The sequence below is a fragment of the Medicago sativa genome, chromosome 4 (assembly GCF_051527215.1).
Source record: "Medicago sativa cultivar Bolivia chromosome 4, Bolivia_mono, whole genome shotgun sequence".
In the NCBI taxonomy this organism is placed as follows: Eukaryota; Viridiplantae; Streptophyta; class Magnoliopsida; order Fabales; family Fabaceae; genus Medicago; species Medicago sativa.
Window position 1 is genome coordinate 6,991,327 of NC_140752.1, and position 20,322 is coordinate 7,011,648.

General features: G+C 33.3%; 1 protein-coding gene and 1 pseudogene across 1 annotated transcript; both read left to right on the forward strand.

Annotated features, from left to right (window-relative positions):
• Positions 1–3,220: 3,220 nt before the first annotated feature.
• LOC146925878 (uncharacterized) lies at positions 3,221–5,821 on the forward strand (annotated as a pseudogene).
• Positions 5,822–11,657: 5,836 nt separating this feature from the next.
• Positions 11,658–13,682, forward strand: LOC146925879 (ethylene-responsive transcription factor ERF003-like). The gene is made up of 2 exons (XM_085758303.1): positions 11,658–11,984; positions 12,747–13,682. The coding sequence occupies exons 1-2, from the start codon at positions 11,902–11,904 to the stop codon at positions 13,249–13,251; spliced, it is 588 nt and encodes a 195-aa protein (XP_085614429.1). The 5' UTR covers positions 11,658–11,901; the 3' UTR covers positions 13,252–13,682.
• Positions 13,683–20,322: the final 6,640 nt, after the last annotated feature.

Sequence of the window (20,322 nt, forward strand, 5' to 3'; positions counted from 1 at the left end):
TAAAACTAAAAAAAACAAAGAAATCAAATAACTTTAGCTTCGTTCTTAAAGGCCTTTATTTTAACTTTGTTTTGAAGTAACTTTTAGACCGTAAAAAACCTTGGCCAAACGGTATCTAAGTTCAGCTGGGAACATTGTTTCACTTTCTTCTTCATTAGAGGTCATTTCCTTCCTTTTTTCATGCTTCTGAGACCATACATGACTTGAGTTGACTAATTTTTATGGCTTTAGGGGTTCATTTTTCAACACTGTTTTAGTTTTTGCTATGTGGAGTATAGTAGAGGTCATGATGATTGAATTTTAGCTCATGGTAAGGTTTTGACACAATTACTATTTTAGCTTCTGGTACTGTAGTTGAAAAAAAATTGATGCATGTGGGTTATTTTAGTTTTTGTGAGTAATCATAAAGTTGTAACAATTTTCATATTTGGTTTATTCTTTCCTATATGATTGAGCCGTACAACAATTTTCATATTTGGTTTATTCTTTCCTATATGATTGAGCCGTACGGAAGTTGATTGGTGTAAATTTGTTTTGGTCATATCATTGTGGTCCAAAAAGTTGATGATACAGAAATTTGTGCATTTAAGATCAAGTTGATTTGATGATACAAAAATTGATCACATAGAAATATGTTAGCTTCTTTCGATATCAGAATGAACAAAGGGAATAAAATTAAATGATGTATTATTGTATTTATATATAGGACTTTCAATGTCAAGGGATTATGACTACATTAAGGATCTCAAAAATGATTTGGACATTTGGAAAATAGGATTTGGAGTGCTGGATTCTTGGATTGTGAATGATAGTAATGAGAGTCAACATATCAAGCTCATTATTTGTGATGCAAAGGTTAGATAAGTTAGTTAAGATTTGTTGTAATTTCCTTTATGATTTATCAATGTTACTTATTAGTGTACATTCTGATTTATTTATATTTTTTGGTTTCTTTATCGGATTTAGGGTGATCGAGTTCATGTAATAACTCGATGTCGAGAATTGGAGCATTGGAAGGCTTTGATCGTGGAAAACAAGACTTATACTTTGTATAATTGTCATGTGTTTGATAATGACATTGCATTTAAACTCTTTAAGGTTGTTTTTGGTTCTGGTACAAAGGTGCAAAAGTATGACATGTTAACTAACGTTCTTACTCATGAATTTCGCTTTAAGTCATTTAAGGAAATTCAAGATGGAAAATTCAAAACTGACGTTTTATATGATATAGTTATGGGCTTTAATTTATTTATTTGTTTTCTCTGATTATAATGTTCTTATAGATGTAATATTTTTTTAAGAAATCAGCGGGCTTCTTCATGAGATTGTTAAGACAACACCAATTGGGACTGGAAAGAAACCGTGTACGAACATTGTGTTGAAAGATAAAAGATATTATTTTCTATTTTGTCAGCATCAGATGATAGGATTTTGTATAAGTTTGATAATGACCCGAAAGATGTCTTTCCTTATGCAGTGGGAATATTGTTGATGTAACACTATGGGAAAAATACTCCGTAGCATTATCATTTACCATCTATTTACCTTGAGTTCTTTGCTTCCATTTTGTAGTCGATGGCAACCCAAATATATGTAACAATTGGTCAGGTTCGAGGCTGCTCATCAACCTACATCATCCGGTTGTTGAGAAGTTTAAGACTTAGTAAGTTTGCATTATGATTTCACAATACAGTGTTAGAGTAACTTATTATTTTACAATCCGATTTGATTGTTTTTTGACCATGTTTCTTGAATTGTTGTCGTGACCTTAACAGTTCTCAAGCTCAGAGTCAAAGCTTCAGTTAGAACTTAAATCAGAGTTCGACTTCTTCTCAACGTACTTCGTACAACGATTTTTCCAAACTGTCTCAGGTTAGGCCAATTGCTGAATTTATAAACTTAGTCAATGTCTGCTTTTTTATGCACAAACATGCTTTCAGTTTTTTTATGCACAAATTAAAAATACATATTGCATTATTCTTTATTTCATGTGCATAATTTGTGTTAGGAAACATACTGCATCACTATTTGGAAAACAACTAAATTCAATCCTAACCAGTTTGGATTGTATTATGAGAGTTGCACCAAATGTTCGAAGACATCAATGTCAAATGGTGCTAACTATATATGCACATGCGGAAGTGATGCTTAATTTCCATTTGTTTCAACAATGTTAATTGGTCAACGGGGTTAATATAATGCACATGCATGCATTTATCTAGACCTTACATGAAGATAATAGGAAGATAAATTAGAAGTCATGCCACATTTTCTTTAGCTTAAAATCAGTTATGCTACCTTTATTTTATAAATCATATGTAACTATATTCGCATACATCTTATCCATGTAAATATGCATTAGACTAATATTGCAGTTATTTTCCTGTTTAGCATTTCCCAAACGAGGTGTCAAGAACAATTCTGAAAGGAAAGCGCAAAACAATCACTCTCATTGATGACCAGACACAGAGACAGTATAACTGTCACCTCATTACCGCCGATAGAGCAAGCTATGAAAATTACTTGCGTGGGAAGTGGTTCAATTTTGGGATGTCATTTGTTGTTTTCATTTTGTCTGATGTAAATATTGGCAAAAATCCCTTTTTAGTTAGTCTTTGACACTTGCAATCTCTTTTATAAACCTAACTATTATGTAACGTTAATCTGCACATTGTTGGTTCCTTCATTGGTTCCAATTAGTATCATGTTAATTATAATGTTGTTTTCCTAATCTCTTGAACAAAATAGAACATGCTCTTTTTCTACAGCAAATCTTTATAATGCTTTAGTAAATGTTTTAGAAATGTATTTATATATATATAACATCTAATTAACACTGCAATTTGTTTTGTACATAGCACTTCCCAAATGAGATATCAATGACATTTCTAAAAGGAACACGGAAAACAATCACACCCATCGACAAACAAGCTCAAAAAAGGTATAAGTGTCGCTTGATAACGGTAAAGAGAGCAAGTTACGAAAAATACTTAGGCGGCCAATGGTTCAACTTTTGCCGAGAACATATGTTAGAGGTAGATGATAAGCTAATTTTTGATCTAGAGAAGCCACCTAAAAATATGCACGTTCAAGTCGTTCCCAAATAAAGATTTGGTGTTCATGATCCGCACTTTCAACATATCACCTTAACTCTAATCCTAGACTAGATTAGCTTCACTCACCGATGCTATTTCTTTGCTTGATTTCATGTGATGTAAATATGGGTATCAATCCTTTTTTGGTAACTCTATAACAACAACACTCTTTTTTTTATAATTTTGGATAATATGTAATCATAATTCACACATCATTGGTTCCTTTATTGGTTCCAATTGTTTTCATCCTAAATATTATGTCAATTCCTAATCTCATAAACTGATTATATGCTCTCTTAACCAGCCCATACATATTTTATGATGAATCACAATGTTCCGTCGTTTTAACATCTATTCTTTCGAAGAATTTTTTTATCGAATACGTTATTGAACCCGTGCGAAGCACGGGTTTGTAACTAGTTATATATATAAAAAAAACTCAAGTAAATAATCAAATATTAGTAAGAAGATACATTACGCAAAAGATAAAGACAAAAACAATAGTACTAGTTAATAGTGTTTTGTTAAAAAAAAAGTTAATAGTGTTGTTAATGCAAAACAAATGTCCTATGTAGCTAGTGACTGTACCAAAAGGACTAAATTTAGGAAAACATAATTCTATATGGAATGTTTTATAAAAAGTAAATTAATTCTATATGGAATGTCTCATCAAATTGGCCTCATTTCTACCAAACACTTAGCTTTGCGTACATAATTGATCATGCCCTTGATGTTTTTTTTTTTAATAACATGTTGGTGTCTGCATTTTGATTGAGAAACTAAGAGACATGTGTCTCACAGAGAACACAAATCAGTTGGTCTTGCCTACATTAAACCTGTTTAAGTCTACATCTATTTTAATATTTGAGTAAATCTTCTTGATCTTATGTTTTCATTCAACGAACTATTAAGATCTGCATTATTATAAGTTAGTCCATGATAGATTATGATAGCTAATAAAGGAAGTTTCATAAATTTATTGAGAAGTTTTTTACTTTTTTTAAATCCAGTAGAAGACCTTTGTTAATTTTATCTATTTTATTAGGCAAAATTTTACAATTTATCATTTAACTTAATTTTATATAACACTTTCCTCATTTATCAAAAACTTAGAAAGTTATCGCAAAAGTTATGGCTTCATAAAAAAAATGCAGAATTTTATCTTCTTCATTTTCTCTCTCATCAATCAAACACTCCAACAATTTGATTTAATTGATTTGGTTTGAATCTTCAAGTTTATCAAGTTACTGGCTTGTTTCTTACCACCTTAATAAAAATCATCCGACCTATCAAATATCGTCTTTCAATGGATGAATAGTTGAATACCTATTCAACCCATTCTTAAGTTATATCAAAAACTAAATTTTCATTGTGTTAAAAAATAAAATTATTTAATAATTATAATGATAATTATCCCCAGTTAGATTATCGGGGTGGAAGAGTAAAAAACTATCTTTGGGTGGCCGCTTAGTTCTTCTAAAGTCTGTCTTGTCCTCTCTTCCGGTCTACTTTCTTTGCTTCTTCAAAGCTCCCGCATGCATCATTTCCTCTATTGAATCTAGTTTTTTTTTTTTTTGGGGGGGGGGGGGGGGGAGAATGAAAGTTTGGGGGTGCGGACGATTCGGAAGTTTAATTTGGCATTACTTGGTAAACGGTGTTGGCGGATGCGGGTTGATAATAGGAGTTTGTGGTATAGAGTTTTAGCAGCAAGATACGGGGAAGGTAGGAGGTATAATCGTAGAGGAGGGGAGGATTAACTCAGTTTGGCGGAATAATTTAATAAATATAAAAAATGGGGCTTGTGTGGGAGGTGGGCGGTGGTTCGATGATAATGTTGGACGGGAGGTAGGAGATGGTGCCCAAACATTATTTTGGTGGGATCCTTGGATTGATGAGTTAGTTTTGAAAAATAATTTTGGTCGCCTTTTTGATCTTGCTACTAATAAAATGGCAACGGTGGCTGAAATGTATTCTCTTGGGTGGGGGGAAGAGGGTGAAGCTTGGAAGTGGCAACGTCGTTTGTTAGCGTGAGAGGAGGAGAAGGTGCGGGAATGTTGTGATGTTTTAACTAATATTGTTTTGCATCCTAATCATTCTTCTAGGTGGATTTGGCACATACATGCCTCCAACATTTATAATGTCACAAGTACCGCTTATAACCATTTGTTGACATCAACCAACAACAACTTGGCAGCTGCTCACATGACAAAAATTTGGAACAAGCAAGTGCACCTGAAAGTCAGTCTTTTTGCTTGGCGCTTGTTGCCTGATAGATTACCAACAACGGACAATCTAATTAAAAGACACATTTTATTTCCAAATGCTCAGTTATGCCTGGGTGGATGCGGCATGCTGAAAGATGCAAAACACTTATTCCTCTCTTGTGATTTTTTTGGTAAACTTCGGTACGATATTTCTCATTGGCTTAGTTACCACATAGTGTTTCCTGAACATGTCCATACCATTTATATCAATTTGGCACCTTAGACGGCTTCTCCAAAAGCAACCACTCATCTTTTAATCTTATATGGCTATCTTGTGTGTGGGTGATTTGGCTTGAATGGAATGCTCGGGTCTTTCACCAAAAAGAAGTTTCGTTTAATCAATTGTTAGATAAAGTTAAGCTTCAATCTTACTGGTGACTGAAAGCGAATCGTCCTAATTTTGCGTTTTCCTACCATTCGTGGTGGTTGAATCCTTTACCTTGCTTGAGAATTTATATGTAACAAGGTAGCTTTCTCGTTTGGTCCTGTTAATTTTGTTTCCCGTTTGGTATTTGCATGTAATTGATACTTTTTTAGATGAGGTTTTGACACTCCTTGTGCAGAAATCTTCAGGCTTTCAGTAATATATTCCATTTTATCTATTTCAAAAAAAAATTGCCCCCACTCGATCTCAATCTGCGCCTCCACTCAAAACAAGGATCTCCCTTGCCCCCACATACACCCACTCTAGACTCGCTCATCCATGGATTGCCCGCACTTGACACAAGTTTGATGCCAAAGTCGAGCAAGAGAAGGTCGAGGGCAAGCGAAAAAGACTGGGCTGAGAAGGGCTTGATTCGAGGATGATCATGGTTGGTTTGAACATGGGCAAATGGTGACGAGCAATGAAAAATCGAGGCACAAGCTGAGGTCAATATGGGGAGGACTTATGTCCGTTGGGGAGGGGTTACAAGGTCGAGCAAGGGTGGTCCCCACATGTTGGGGGTCCAAAATATTCGTTTTAAATTTTGTATTTAATGAATTTACTATATAATCTAAAAAATATATTTGAATGGATGGATTGTCCAAATCATAAACTAATTTTAGGTGGATAGATTTGATGATTAAATGAATGGATGGTGGGTTAGTAGATGTACATTGCCACCCTTAAACGGAGTTTTGATGTATCAATATTAAATTTTTTAAGTAGTCCGGTTTAAAAGGTTAAAGATGTTTTTTTTTTCATGGCTCGTAACCTGATCTTTTTTGCTAAATAGATTTTAAGAATTGCCTAAGTCTTCTCTATTTAAAAGACCTAATCTATCACATTGTAGACTAGGTCGTAGGCAGCTGTAAGCCAACCTAACCTATTCTGATCCCTAATTGGCATACCACTTGTTACTTTAAAAAAATAATTGTACCAAAACCCTTCCACTTGTGTAACCTATAAACCCATCTGAAAATATATGTGTGTGCATTTGCATGCTAAATGAGTGCCGGCAGTTTGTTTTAGTCTCTATCCATCTTGTGAACCTAATCGTTTTAGAGTGTTTTATTAAAATGATAGTAAATGATATATAAATGTATTTACTGCTAAGTAATTTAAAATTTTACTATATTAGTTGCAATGCAAAGCTTTCAGCTAAACTTGACAAAAACAGTATTTACCATATGTCAACGAGATAGACAGACATAAGTGAAGTGATGACTTCAATTATAATATATTTGGCTCCTAAACTAGTTTATCCAATTAATTATATTATAATGTCTTTTCATTCTTCCTAGAGACCCCATCACGATCTTAGAAGTGTACGCGGAATAACTTAGAATATTTATTATCTTTTATCAATTCCTTTTTTATTTTTCCTTGAAAAAAATCCTTTAATATTTGTTTTTGAAAAGGACTATACCTATTGACTTTTCCTGCATTAAGAAAAAAAACTAAGTTATTCTACGATTCATACAAATCACCTCAATATAAACGGTAACAAATGCATCTATTTTTTTTTAAGATACGTGTATATGTTCTTCATAGCATTTTCATAAAAGTTAACTGTGTAGTTATATTAAAAAAATGATTTTGTAACATTGTACTTTTTGGAGTTTCTAAAAGGCTTGTTATTTGTCTTTTATTGTTTTATTTTATCATTGGGGTAGGGAAAAAAAGTAGATATACTTATTAGGATGGGAATCCTCTACTAATGTTGGTTTTGTTTTATCAAAATAAACATTCATCCAAGTCTCACGTAAAATATTGAAAAGAAAAAACGACTGTCACAACATAAAACTCCTTCAGAATCAATTTTAAATTCAAAAACTTTTCGTATTTTGATATCCTCGATAACCTTTTTTTATGTGAGTATCTTTATCTTGAGTTGCCTTAATGTCGTCAAAGACAGAAAGATAAAGAGATAAAAATGTGTAAATATCTTGTTTGATTATTTGTGTGTTAAAAAAAAATGTACAAGTCTATTATTAATAGGAAAACACTAGTCATACTACCTAAAAGGTCATGACCTACAAAAATTAGCATTGCTCAGTTGTTTAATCGGTTAATACGTGATTTTTCCTGCTATGAAGGATATGTCGTGTCATATGTTTGACTTAAAATCATCATTTTACGGCATATTTTGTTGATACTATCCACTTGTGTATAACTCTCCTCGAAACGTGGCCACATGCTCACAACTTTTTTCGGTTAATGGTTTTATAAACATGAAACACGAGTTAGTTGCCCAATTGTCTAGTTTTATTGAGTCTCTGATGTCTTCACGATCTTCGTATACCTTAGTGGAGTTGAGAAAGAATTGAGTAAACTACATTCAATTGCATTTGCATTCGTCTAATCTATCATCGATCGAGAGAAATGCTAAATCAAGCAAACTTTTTGTTCGCGAAATGTATAGCGAAACCCATTCTGGTCATACTAAACTGCAAAATGACTTAACTTTGACTTTATGCAAATCATGGTGGTTGTTTGTGATAATAAGACAATCTCAAATTGCCACCTCAATCGTGAAAATGTTGTGAAGTGCTTTTTTTGCTACATCGAGCATTTCTCGATTTGCACAAAGAATTTTGATTAATGTTTTCGAAAATTTTGTTATTGACACAAATTATCCATCAATTATCGAAGAGCAATTGAATAAAACAGTAAGAGATTTCTTTCGGCTGATTCATAGGTCATAAATTCAAATTCAACTCTCAGAATGCAGCAATGTTGTATGGTACGGAGTGTTGGACGGTTAAGAGCCAACACGAGAGTAAAGTAAGCGTAGCGGAGATGCGGATGTTGTGTTGGATGAGTGGTAAGACTAGACAGGATAGGATTAGGAATGACACCATTAGAGAGAGAGTGGGGGTAGCACCTATAGTAGGAAAGTTGGTAGAAAATAGGCTTAGATGGTTTGGACATGTAGAGAGAAGACCCGTAGATGCTGTTGTAAGAAGAGTAGATCAAATGGAGGAGAGTCAGGTTAAAAGAGGTAGAGGAAGACCTAAGAAAACCATTAGAGAAACCATTAAAAAAGATTTAGAGGTCAATGAGTTGGATCCAAATATGGTTTTTGATAGAACACTATGGCGTCATTTGATCAATGTAGCCGACCACACTTAGTGGGATAAGGCTTGGTTGTTGTTGTTGTTGTTGTTGTTTTGTGTTGGAACAAAATGTGTTTAACAACGGCATCAGAAGCTATTTTCATCAGAAGCTGCCTTATCAGAAGCTATTTTCACCAGAAGCTGAAGATCAACTGAATTTGCAGAATTCAAGGATTCAAGAGTTGTTTCATGGATTAAAACTCGTCTAAAGATGGCAGAAGACTAGTGGAACTTTGCAACGGTCATTTCAAAAGTATTTGAAGGCACTTGCTTGCAAAAGGAACAAGAGCGTTGACATTGTACTATGTACGAACTGTACAACCACCTTCTCCACTACTCTGTTTTGTGTCTCTGCTACAAGACAAGATAACAGCTCTGAATATACAACCAAGCCTGCAGAAATGTTCCCTCTCAACTGGAATCGATTTGAAATTGATCCTTCATAGGACAATAACTAAATCAGGCAAAGGATCATTGGTGAAAGATCAAGCTTCAACAACGACTCTTTTTGGATGTGCTGGCACTTACAACGTTCATTTTCACACCTCTATAAATAGGAGTGAATACTTGAAGAACAGAGACAATAATACAAGACTCAACAACAATTTGAAAGCGTCAAAACTCTGTTGAAATCATTCCACATCCAAAAGTTCACTTAGAATTTCTGTTTTTCAAGTTCATATCTTAGAAATTCTTAAGTCTTATGAGTCTTATCTGATTTGTATTGTGAACACCATTGATTGTATATCAAGTGTTCAATCTCAAACATTTTTCTTTGTAATCTTGTTTGGTTAGAAGTCTCTTGCAGTTGTGGTTGAGCATAGAAGTCTCTTGATTGTGTTCTTGAGCATAAGAAGACTCTTGCAAGTTGTGCTTGAGCATTTGAAGTCTCTTGCTAGTTTTAGCATTGAGCAGTTGTAATCAGATATTACATTTTTAGTGAACTCTCCTTGGAAGTGCAAGGGGGGCAGAACTACTTCCGGTTTGTGGAAGGAACCTGTATAATTGCTTGTGTCTTTCTTCTTTCCTTCTCTCTGTTTTTATTCCGCTGCATACGCTTCTGATCACCCAATTCAGAAGCTGTTCTTCAAGTTTCTGAACTTAAGTGTTCTGAGTTTTAGAGAAAACGAAGAAACGTTCAACACAATTCAACACCCCCCCCCCCCCCCCCCCCCCGTGTTTTTCTCCTCTTCATTTTGGAGTTCTATTCAGCTCGAAAGATTAATCTTCATAATTGCATGCAAAGAATACCCGGTCCATACCAAAATATATCCATCAATTTTATTAATAATTTTTTGTCGTCAAAAACTTTGTTTACCATCTTTAATGAAATCAAAAAAAATCTTTAAATTTTATCTATCCTAAGTAATCCTATTCGAAATATATGAGACATTAAATATGTGTTCATTTCTCGTATGAAATTCGAATCTTAATTCATCACATTGAGAGAATTAAGTCTCTTCTGCTAAATTCAACCGTAGTTTTGATAATGAAATATTCCCTTTATCTACAATTTTATTATCAGATCTAATTTAGTAGATCCGAGTTTCCACTTAGATGATACATTATGAATGGTGCGGTAGCCGTCTGAATTCTCTTGCTCCCTCGAGGCTTTGTAAGCCCACACATGCCAATTGCCAAGCTTCATATTCCTATCTCCAAGGAAATTCTAATTTTTAAGCAATCAACGAAGTGTAGATTAAAGAAGTAAAAACATGTACGTATATGTTTTTTAGACACCAGAAGTTTGACTCTTCTTGGGTAAGTAGAGATCAATAAAATTAAAAAGAGAAAAACAATGATAGATATTTATGTATACTCATAATTAATTATTCTAATCATGTGTCCATCTGTTTGTTTTCAATCAACCATCATTTTTAGAAAAAAAGTTTATTTCTATATTTAAAGTTTAATACAATATGAACTATTATTTTCTCTCTAATATATTTAATTATTTATATTAAAAGAGAAATATATACAATATAAAACTCACTTGGTTCTAAAGTATCATTTTAGCAACAAAAAAAAAACCGTGCAAATTTTATTTTTAATATAATATTAATTAATTTGTTTCAATGCCACCCAAATTAACATTGTGAGTGATCTCTCCGGTGAGGAACTGATGGAGGCAACGGTGGCGGAGAGTGCTCCAGTACGGTAGCGACAAAGTCTTCACGGTAGGACAAAAGGTGTCTGCAGGCACGTTACCACTCCAACGCTCAAGTCACTATAGGAAATGAGATAGAATGTGTAAAAGTGTGAGAAAAGTGAATCGATATCTTGGGGGTGAAGCTAAGTCACCCTTATATATGTGTGTGAGAACAACTGCCTTCGTTAAGTGTAGTGCCTCATTAGGTAGCCATTAGAGGACACGTGTCGGTGTCTGATTGCACGGGAGCGTGCTTAGGTGGGGTGACGTGTACCAGAGTTAAAGTATTTGTCCAAATGATGTGCGTCGATCCGGCGGGCTCCTTATGCAGTTATAACAATTGTTTGAGAGTTAGTTAACGAGAGCAATTTTGTAACATTGCTACCATTATTCATTCATTACTTATTTGATTTATGTGGAAATCCTTTTACAAACTTATTTAAAAACAATTGAAGTAAAAATAGTGAAAACTCAAAAGTGTCATGAAAAACAATAGTAAAATTTACTTTCTTATGTTTGTGTAAAAGTAAAATCACAACTCTTAAACAACTGAGGTAGTAATTGACATTTCTTACTATAAAGTAAGTAAAGTGATCAATCGATAGATCCAAGAACTTTTATTTTTTGATTTGCAACAAAGGGGTGAAAACACAACTATGTGGGCCAATATTATTTTCCTTTAATTATAAATTGACAAAAGGACAATACTACTGCAAAAAGAGCATAATATAAATATGTGCAAAGCTGCTTCACCTTCACTTCACTTAAGTCACATTTCTTTGATTCTTCTTCGTTTTTTTGTTTCTCATTCTCAAAGACACACTTCACAAACACGTTTTTTTGTTTCATCATCATGGCAAGACCACAACAACGTTATAGAGGTGTACGCCAAAGACATTGGGGTTCTTGGGTCTCTGAAATTCGTCACCCTTTATTGTAATTCACTTTCCCTTCACTCTTCAACACTTTCATTTCACTTTCTTTATCAAAATATAACATTTTCTCATTCATTTTACTTGTGAAAAACTCTTTCACGTGTGTGTTAATTGTTAATGTAATTTACTACAATATTATATATAACACATAAACACACACACACACACACAAGCACTTAATTAACTTGATCACTTGATTATTAGAAATGGTATTTATGGAAATTGATTTTTTTTTCTTACAACAAAATTCTCCCTCTTAGTATGTGTTCGGTCTGGCTTTTGGTTTAACGTAGCCGTGCGGTGAAATAGAAGTTAGGAAATCCAGTTTCACAAAATCACAGTAAACATTGCACTGAGACGCGATATTTTACATTCTGGCACGGAACCAAACATTGCCTTAATGTGTTGCTTGTGAAAATTCTTTCATGTGTTTCTTAATTCTTAGCGTAAGTAAAAAATCGTCATATTTGATAGACCAAAATATAACTAATTTCACTCTATTTAATTTTTTTTTGGTACAACACTCTATTTAATTTTATTATTTCCAAAATACTCTTCAATGAAATAAGTTGAGAAAATCTAAATATCCTTTTGATCACATCAAGAAAATTGAACAAGGTTAATATTTTTTCTTAATTTGTGTTATTTTTTTTCTTATAATTGAGTTAGGAGAAATTACATTATTTTATGCACTTGACTTGATTATATGATTATTACAAAGGGTGTTTATGAAAATTGATGAATATTTTTTTTTGGACTATAGGAAGACAAGAATATGGTTAGGAACATTTGAAACAGCAGAAGATGCAGCAAGAGCATATGATGAAGCAGCAAGGTTAATGTGTGGACCAAAAGCACGTACCAATTTCCCATACAACCCAAATGGACCACAATCTTCTTCATCTAAGCTTCTTTCAGCAACTTTAACTGCAAAGTTAAATAAGTGTCACATGGCTTCTCTTTCTCTTCAAATGACCAAACAACAACAACCACCACAAAAAGAGCCACAAAAAGTTTCAACACAAAGTTTCAATTCTTCAATTAATAGTAACACTTTTGTCTATGGCAATGACATGGGTGGAACAAGTGGTGAAACTAGTTTAATTAGATGGCTTGATGAAGGGAATAATTGTGTTGGGTTTGAAGGTCAAGTTGAAGTTTCTCATCAACAATTTCAACCTGTTCTTGAAGATGATCACATTGAACAAATGATTCAAGAGTTGCTTGATTATGGTTCAATTGAGCTTTGTTCTGTTGGTTCATCTTAGACTACTTCTAATATAATATAATATAATATAGCATTTAAGCCTTTCCCTGGTACGAAGAGTCACTGAGACCCAACTCGCCTAAAACAAAGTTCATATCAAAAGAAAATGTATCATTTCTCCATGACACCTTTTTGAGAGAGTGTGGTAGTATGGGGGTACTAATTCACCTGTAATAAATGTATAAGGTTTAGTAATTTTGGAAATTCACTTCACTCGTTATTGTGTGTTTGTTTCCACGGCAGAAAGGCTCTCACGTGCGTTGAAGTAAAAGTTACGGTGTGTAGCTTCATTATATTCGCACGTCTAGAGTGTTGCCACCGTGGTTTCAAACGTTCGTTTAGTTGACGATCATGTGGAATCAAGATGTAACAAATAATGCATATTATGAACTCTGATATATAAAATTAGTATCAAAAGAGTACAATTTTCTAGCTTTTGTTTTTGTTCACATTTGATATTACTTAAAGGTGTCCGAAATTCTTCACAAAGTGTTGGATGGTGGCGGGGTCAATGTTTGTTGTTAGATATGATATCCCTAGCTTTTATTTCTTTATTATACATTGTTTCTTACCATTATTATAGAGATAAACTTTGGATTATATGTCAAGAAAGACAATTAAAAAAAAAAAGAGAAAAAGAAGAAGGAAAGAAGAAAAAAGGACTAATCAAATTAGCCATCGGATTCATACAATAATGAAGTTTAGCTATTAATTTTAGATTGGACATCACAAATCACACAATTAGTAAATTAAATTTAAACGAACACGATCTTTAATTAAGACAGGACGGTCAAGGTTTGTATCTACGTCACACAGTTATAGCATAGAATCCATTTTTGAATTTATTAAACATTTGTCATTAAGTATGGTCGACTACATGGATCAAACAAATTACACTATAGTAAATTCTATCATAATTTAAGCGAACTGGATCTTTAATTAAAACAGGACGGTCAAAATTTGTATCTACATCACGCAGTTATAACAGGTAATCCATTCTTAACATGTGCCCTAAAGACACAAATTAACATTTTCCTTTTTGAATTTATCAAACATTTGTTATAAAAAGGCAAATTATTTAATATATATGGTTAGCACTTTGTTGTAATAAAGCCACTACCAGCACTTTGGTTGTAGTAGGCGCTGCTATGATGAGAAGGAAACATAGAAGGCAACAATTTGAAAAAGATGATCACTTAATAGTTTATTGTCCAAACATGCATAAAAGTACTTTGGTCTTGCATCAAGGAATATACATACAGTAACTGCCAATTAGGACTAAGTATGCCAATTTCAAGGGATAATGATAAAGCATTGCTTTTTTGACAATAAACATTGCTATTGTATCTCTCTTTTCCCCTTTTAGTTGGATCTAAATTTCTTGTAATCAAATAATGTCATCAAGATCAACGGTACAAAATTATCAAATGCTTAAATGTGTGGAATTTAGGGACCATCATCCACAATGGAGGTATAGTACTTACCTTCACAAGCATTAGGGAAAAATTGAATGCTTAAGGGAGAGAAGGTTTCCATTAAGCATTCCCTTTATCAGTGGGTCTCACACATTTTTAATATTGAAAAATAAAATATAATGATATAAAATTATTGATAGATGATTAATCGATTTCGTTTTGTGTGGGGTTTTAAATTCAAGCGATTGAATGCTTATTAGATATTATTATTAAAAAATTATAAATTAATGATATATACACATAAAATCTATTCAAATACCAAAAATGAATGTTTTCATTGTAGATGCTCTTATACTTCACATAGAATCTTAAAAAGAGGGAAGTTTTCTCTATTCCACAGCCCAAACAAAAAGACTTCAGAGAGAGAGAGAAAAAAAAAAAGTTAAGGAGGATTTGAGCTATGTTTACTGAAAATTTATATTATATACTAACAAGAGGGTCAATATGTACTAACTAATTTCTCTAAAAAAAGTACTAACTAATTATAGGGTCATTTTGTACTAAGATTATCTCTATCTTGCACGATAAGCATGAATATCAAATTGGTACTTAAAATGAGTGCTTATTAGAGAAAATAGCTTTTAATAAGCATTCTCTCTCTCCAAAGACCCACATATTTTTAATATTAAAATGTATATTTTAATTATATTCTTCTATATTTTTTTTAGTGTTACAAAGTAACGAAGCAAAAAGAAAAAGAAAAGGATGGAGAGTCAAAATTAAGTTACAAACTTATCTCTCGGAATGAGAGATTCCATATCAGGCGGATGACAGTTTCAACGAGCGGATCACCTTGCATGTGATCCTTCCTTAAACATAATATATGCACACATATTTTGTTCCCTGAACATGCATTAATGTTGTATGTCCATTTTCATGTAAAACATCTCTAATATGAATGATGTCAGTAGCATAAGTGTGCAAGGTATGATCACGACCAGCAGTAATCATGTCAACTGCTTCCAAACAATCACTCTCACAAATAATGTTGACATAAGTTTTTATAATAGAAAAATCAAGATCTATCTGGATAGCACGTCAGCTAATAATGCATCACCTCCAGCTTCATAGTAAGAGAAACCAGCTATCCAATCTCCATTGTAGTTGCGAACAACACCGCCAACACCTAAATAACCAAAATTATATATATATATATATATATATATATATATATATATATATTTTTTTTTTTTTTTTGAGGGAGACCAAAATTATATTATTCTATTTAAACTTATGGATGTTAATTTGTATTTGTAAATGGAGATTCTAGGGGAACTGTCTCGTTTGAGGCCTTGAAGGCGGAGAAATTTTTCCATGTGGGAGTGAAGACGAGGATGTGATCTATCTTACCCCTACCTGCGGGGATCGGTCTTTGAGCATATTATTAAATTAACTTTTATGTGTATAATGAAGTACTTTATATCCCATATTTGTTGTCACAAGGCTCAAAATAATGTCTTAATTTTTTATTTGTTTGATTATTAAACGTTGTTTACACTAATTTGATTGAAAATAATAGACATTTAATACATTTTTTTTTTACATTTATGTGTTCCCGCGTGGACGTAGAGGGAGAGAGAATACTCCCAAGGTGGGAATGAGGAGGGAGAGCGTTTTAAATGGTGAGGACGAGAGCAGAGAATGGAAAAGTACTCCCCGCTCCTGTTGTGCCTCATTGACTCGTCAAATTTGGGTGAGGAATTCCCCCACAAAAAAAAAATGGCGGGTTATATTTAATCAAGTGTAAGACTCTTTAACTCTGGAAATTGAATGTTTATTATGTACTACTTCCTCTGTCTTAAATTATAAATCGGTTTGAAGAATTTTTTTGTCTCAAAGTATAAACTGTCTTACAATAACAATGAAACATTAATAATATTTTTCTATTACAGGCTTAACAATTTATTAGTTTTTCTTCTTTTAATTCTTTAATTCATATTTTCAATATCATTAATAAAGGATAATTTTGTAAAATTACTCATAATTTATAATTCTCATACACAATTGGTTACATTTCTCAATCTTTGTGAAATGGTCAAAGAATTTATAATTTAAGATGGAAGAAGTAACATTATTAAATTGTATAAATAATTAAGTGCTTGTGCAAAAAAGTAGTTGTAAATAAAATACGTGATTTGTATGTTCTATTATGGATGCCCATGCAATATGAAGATTCAAGATTCAAACTCATTCACTAAAAAAATCAAACTCATTGTCATTCATGTGAATGTCATCAATAAAAAGTCCACCAAGTGAGCCAAAAACACTCTTAGCCGTTCCTATAATTTTCTAACTTGCTTTTTGCTGGTTTGATAGCATACCAGACAAACTTTTTTTATTTCTTTTTTTTTCTTCAACTTTTTCTATTTTTTATGATAATTTCATCAAGTCTTTGATTTTTTATCTCATTTGTCATTTTAATCTTTTTCCTACCTAACATTGAAGTTAAAATGATCAATTTTATAATAGCGATGAACATTTTTTGTTTTTGTTTTTCATCTTTGTGAATTACATTTCAACGAGAATCATATCTTTTTCACGATCCACGTCTATAGCAAAGACATTTTTTAGTTTTTTTGAAGGAAGACATTTTTTAGTTTTAAACTATAAAAAATCACAACTTGTATAACATAATGGATGAATTTACTATTTTGGACTTTTCCATTTTTTTTATAGTTTGTTTATTCATTTATCTTAGAGTGTTACTTTTCCCACCCTATGGCATTCTCGCGCGCCCAGCAAAAATTCCAAAAATACCCCTAGTCCGGATTACATTTTCTGAACCAGATTGTTAGTGTTTCCGGATTATAAAATCCGGACCAATTCGATATGCATATTTTGTGTCTTTCTTTGATGTCAAGGGTCTCTATTGACCGTTATACGACCCCCGCATAAGCTGCAAAGCAATTGCAGGGGTCGTATGAGCGGTCAACAATGACCATGACACCACAAACACTCCTAAAAGCTACCTAAAAAACTTAAAAAAATTGAAGAAAATGTAAGAAAGGAGGTGAAGAAGAATGAAGGAAAATGTTGAAGATCCATGCCTCTTTATAGCCTTATATAAGTCATAGGTCTTAATTACAGTCAAATAAAACGTGTTACACATTCAAAACCGTAAAAAAATGCATTCAAACTCCACTAACCGGCCTAACCTTTGGTGAAACGTCACCGGCCAAGATGTTATTGAGGGTTTCCGGAAAATACAATCCAGAATGTATGCAGTTCTTCCGGATTATATAGTCTGAACTTCACCTGACCCTTTATTTGGATCGTTTTCATTGCGAATGCCTTGGAAAAAAATAGATCAAAGATACATAACATAAATAAAAGCAACATAAGACAAATAAACAGTTAAAAAAAACCATAATAACATAAATGATGAATCTTTTGGGAAGGTGTTCGAAGAGGAGCTTTTAAACTCGATCCTGCCGGCCTGTCAACTGACATGTTACGATCGGCAGACCGACATGATCGAGTTCATAAGAACCTCTTCAGCCCGGAGAGGGTGACATCGTCGCGAATCCTAAACAGATGTGGTGGTGTTCCACCGTTGTAGTAGACTGCCGCTAGCTTAGTGTTCGGATCAAAGCCAGGGAATTCCATGATTTTTTTTCCCTGGTGTAGTTTACTTGTAATGAAATCAGGGACCCCTATTTATAGAGGCATTTGGGCGCTGTGGACCACAAAAATTGTCGGTGCAATGCGGGCCACACAGAAGAATCCAATGTTGAAGCAATCCGGATTATACAATCCGAACCAACCCTCACCATACACAACGTCCCAAGTTTCACTTTGGGACACCCCATTATTTCCTTTTTCCGGAATACGTAATCCGGAGTGCATGTGAATTCCGGATTATATCTTCCGGACTGCACCAGAAGTTTAGGTCGGTGGTCTGCACCACAAAGAAAACGTTTTTCAAACGTTTTGGGTGGTGGTCAAGTGTAAAAACACATTTTTTGACCGGTATTGATGGCTTCCCCACCGTTTTTTTATCCCCCCTCCCCTATAAATATGCTCCTCTTCTCCATTTTCTCACACCTTCTTCTTTCTTCTCTTCTCCTCTTCTACAACGATGTGTTTCCATCGATGACCTTTCATAGAAAGAGGTCTCTTTGGAAATACATCAGGGGTCATATGATCGGTCAATAGGGTAGGGGTCAGTCTGAATCTGAGGTGGGTTTGCCTGGGTGTCATGTTGACCATCATGGTCTCTTGTTCCCTATAGGCACATGTGCCCCATCTGTCTCCCCAACAACAATTTTTCTTCTTCCCCGCCATCTTCTTTCCTCCCACCCTCTTTCCTCTCCATCAGTGACTGGAGTTAGAGTTGGAGCCACTGGTATAGCTTAGGTAATAGGATAGGATTAGAAATAGATTTAGGCTCTTATGTAATAAGTTTAAAAAGCTTGAAAATTATTGTAATGTATTGTTCATATATTAATAAAATGAGTTGTTTTTATGTTTGTTTCTTATTATTTCTATTTTTTGCATTTTATTTTACGAATTGCAGAGCTTAAAATTGCAAAAATTCTGATAAAAAACTATTCCGGATTTTATAATCCGGATACATCTGCAAAATTCTAACAATTTTAACCGAAAAACGTAATCCGGACAAGGGGTAAAATTGGAAAAAAATAGGGCGCGCGAGTAAAGACATAGGGTGGGAAAAGTAATACTCTTTATCTTATTGGTAACATTTCTTCAAAAAAAAAAAAATCTTATTGGTAACATATTTGTGTCACATGCACTCTCAAATCTTAGCAACATTGGCCTTCTCAACATTAGGCCTAATTTTGTATAGAATTGTGTCTAAGCCCATTTTTTTTATACAAATAGTAAAACCCTAGCATTAGAATAGATCAGACCGCCCAACAGGCATTTTTGGTCTAGCGCCTATTCCAACCCGTGTCATTAGTCTGCACTCAATATAAGCATTTTAGAACATGTAAGGCTAATTTGTTAAAAAGAAATATATAAATGACCAACATAAAGTTGAAAATTAAGTTAAATGATACTTCATCAATTGTATAGATCCTACTTTATTTTTATCCAATTCAAGCAAAAAAACATCTCCATCTGACACTTAAATGAGAAAATATCAACGGATTGATTGGTTCACAATGTTAACTCTTTTTAGGAGCATTTTCCTTAAAATATTGAAATATCAAGTCCATTGTTAGAACACATTTTCTTACTAGAATAAGCCTAAACTTGCAGTACAAACACATAGGATGTCTTTTAGTACATTTTTTTTCTTCCCTTTTCTCCAAATTAAATAAACATGGAACTTTATGTCACATTGGAAATGTAATACAGTTGTTTTAACAACTTTAATTAATGTGCATGGGAAGTGTCTTCCATGACCATGCTTACAATCACGATCATGTTTTCCAACATTGAGGACCCTTATGTCCCTTCGCTTTGTAACCTTCTCAAGTATATATAATTTGCTTGACACCAAATGCATACAGAGAATATCAAGGATAAGATAAAAAAATGTGTCAAATATTGTGGCTGGAGATATATCAAGATAAAGTGCACGTTTTCTAACTTTATGAATTTTTTTTTCTTCTTATTTTTGTCCAAGCATA

Bases quoted from the DNA above. Each gene is read 5' to 3' on its own strand.
- LOC146925879 (XM_085758303.1), top strand. From the start codon at position 11,902: ATGGCAAGACCACAACAACGTTATAGAGGTGTACGCCAAAGACATTGG. The intron at 11,985-12,746 runs GTAATTCACTTT...TTTGGACTATAG, and splicing joins GAAATTCGTCACCCTTTATT to GAAGACAAGAATATGGTTAG.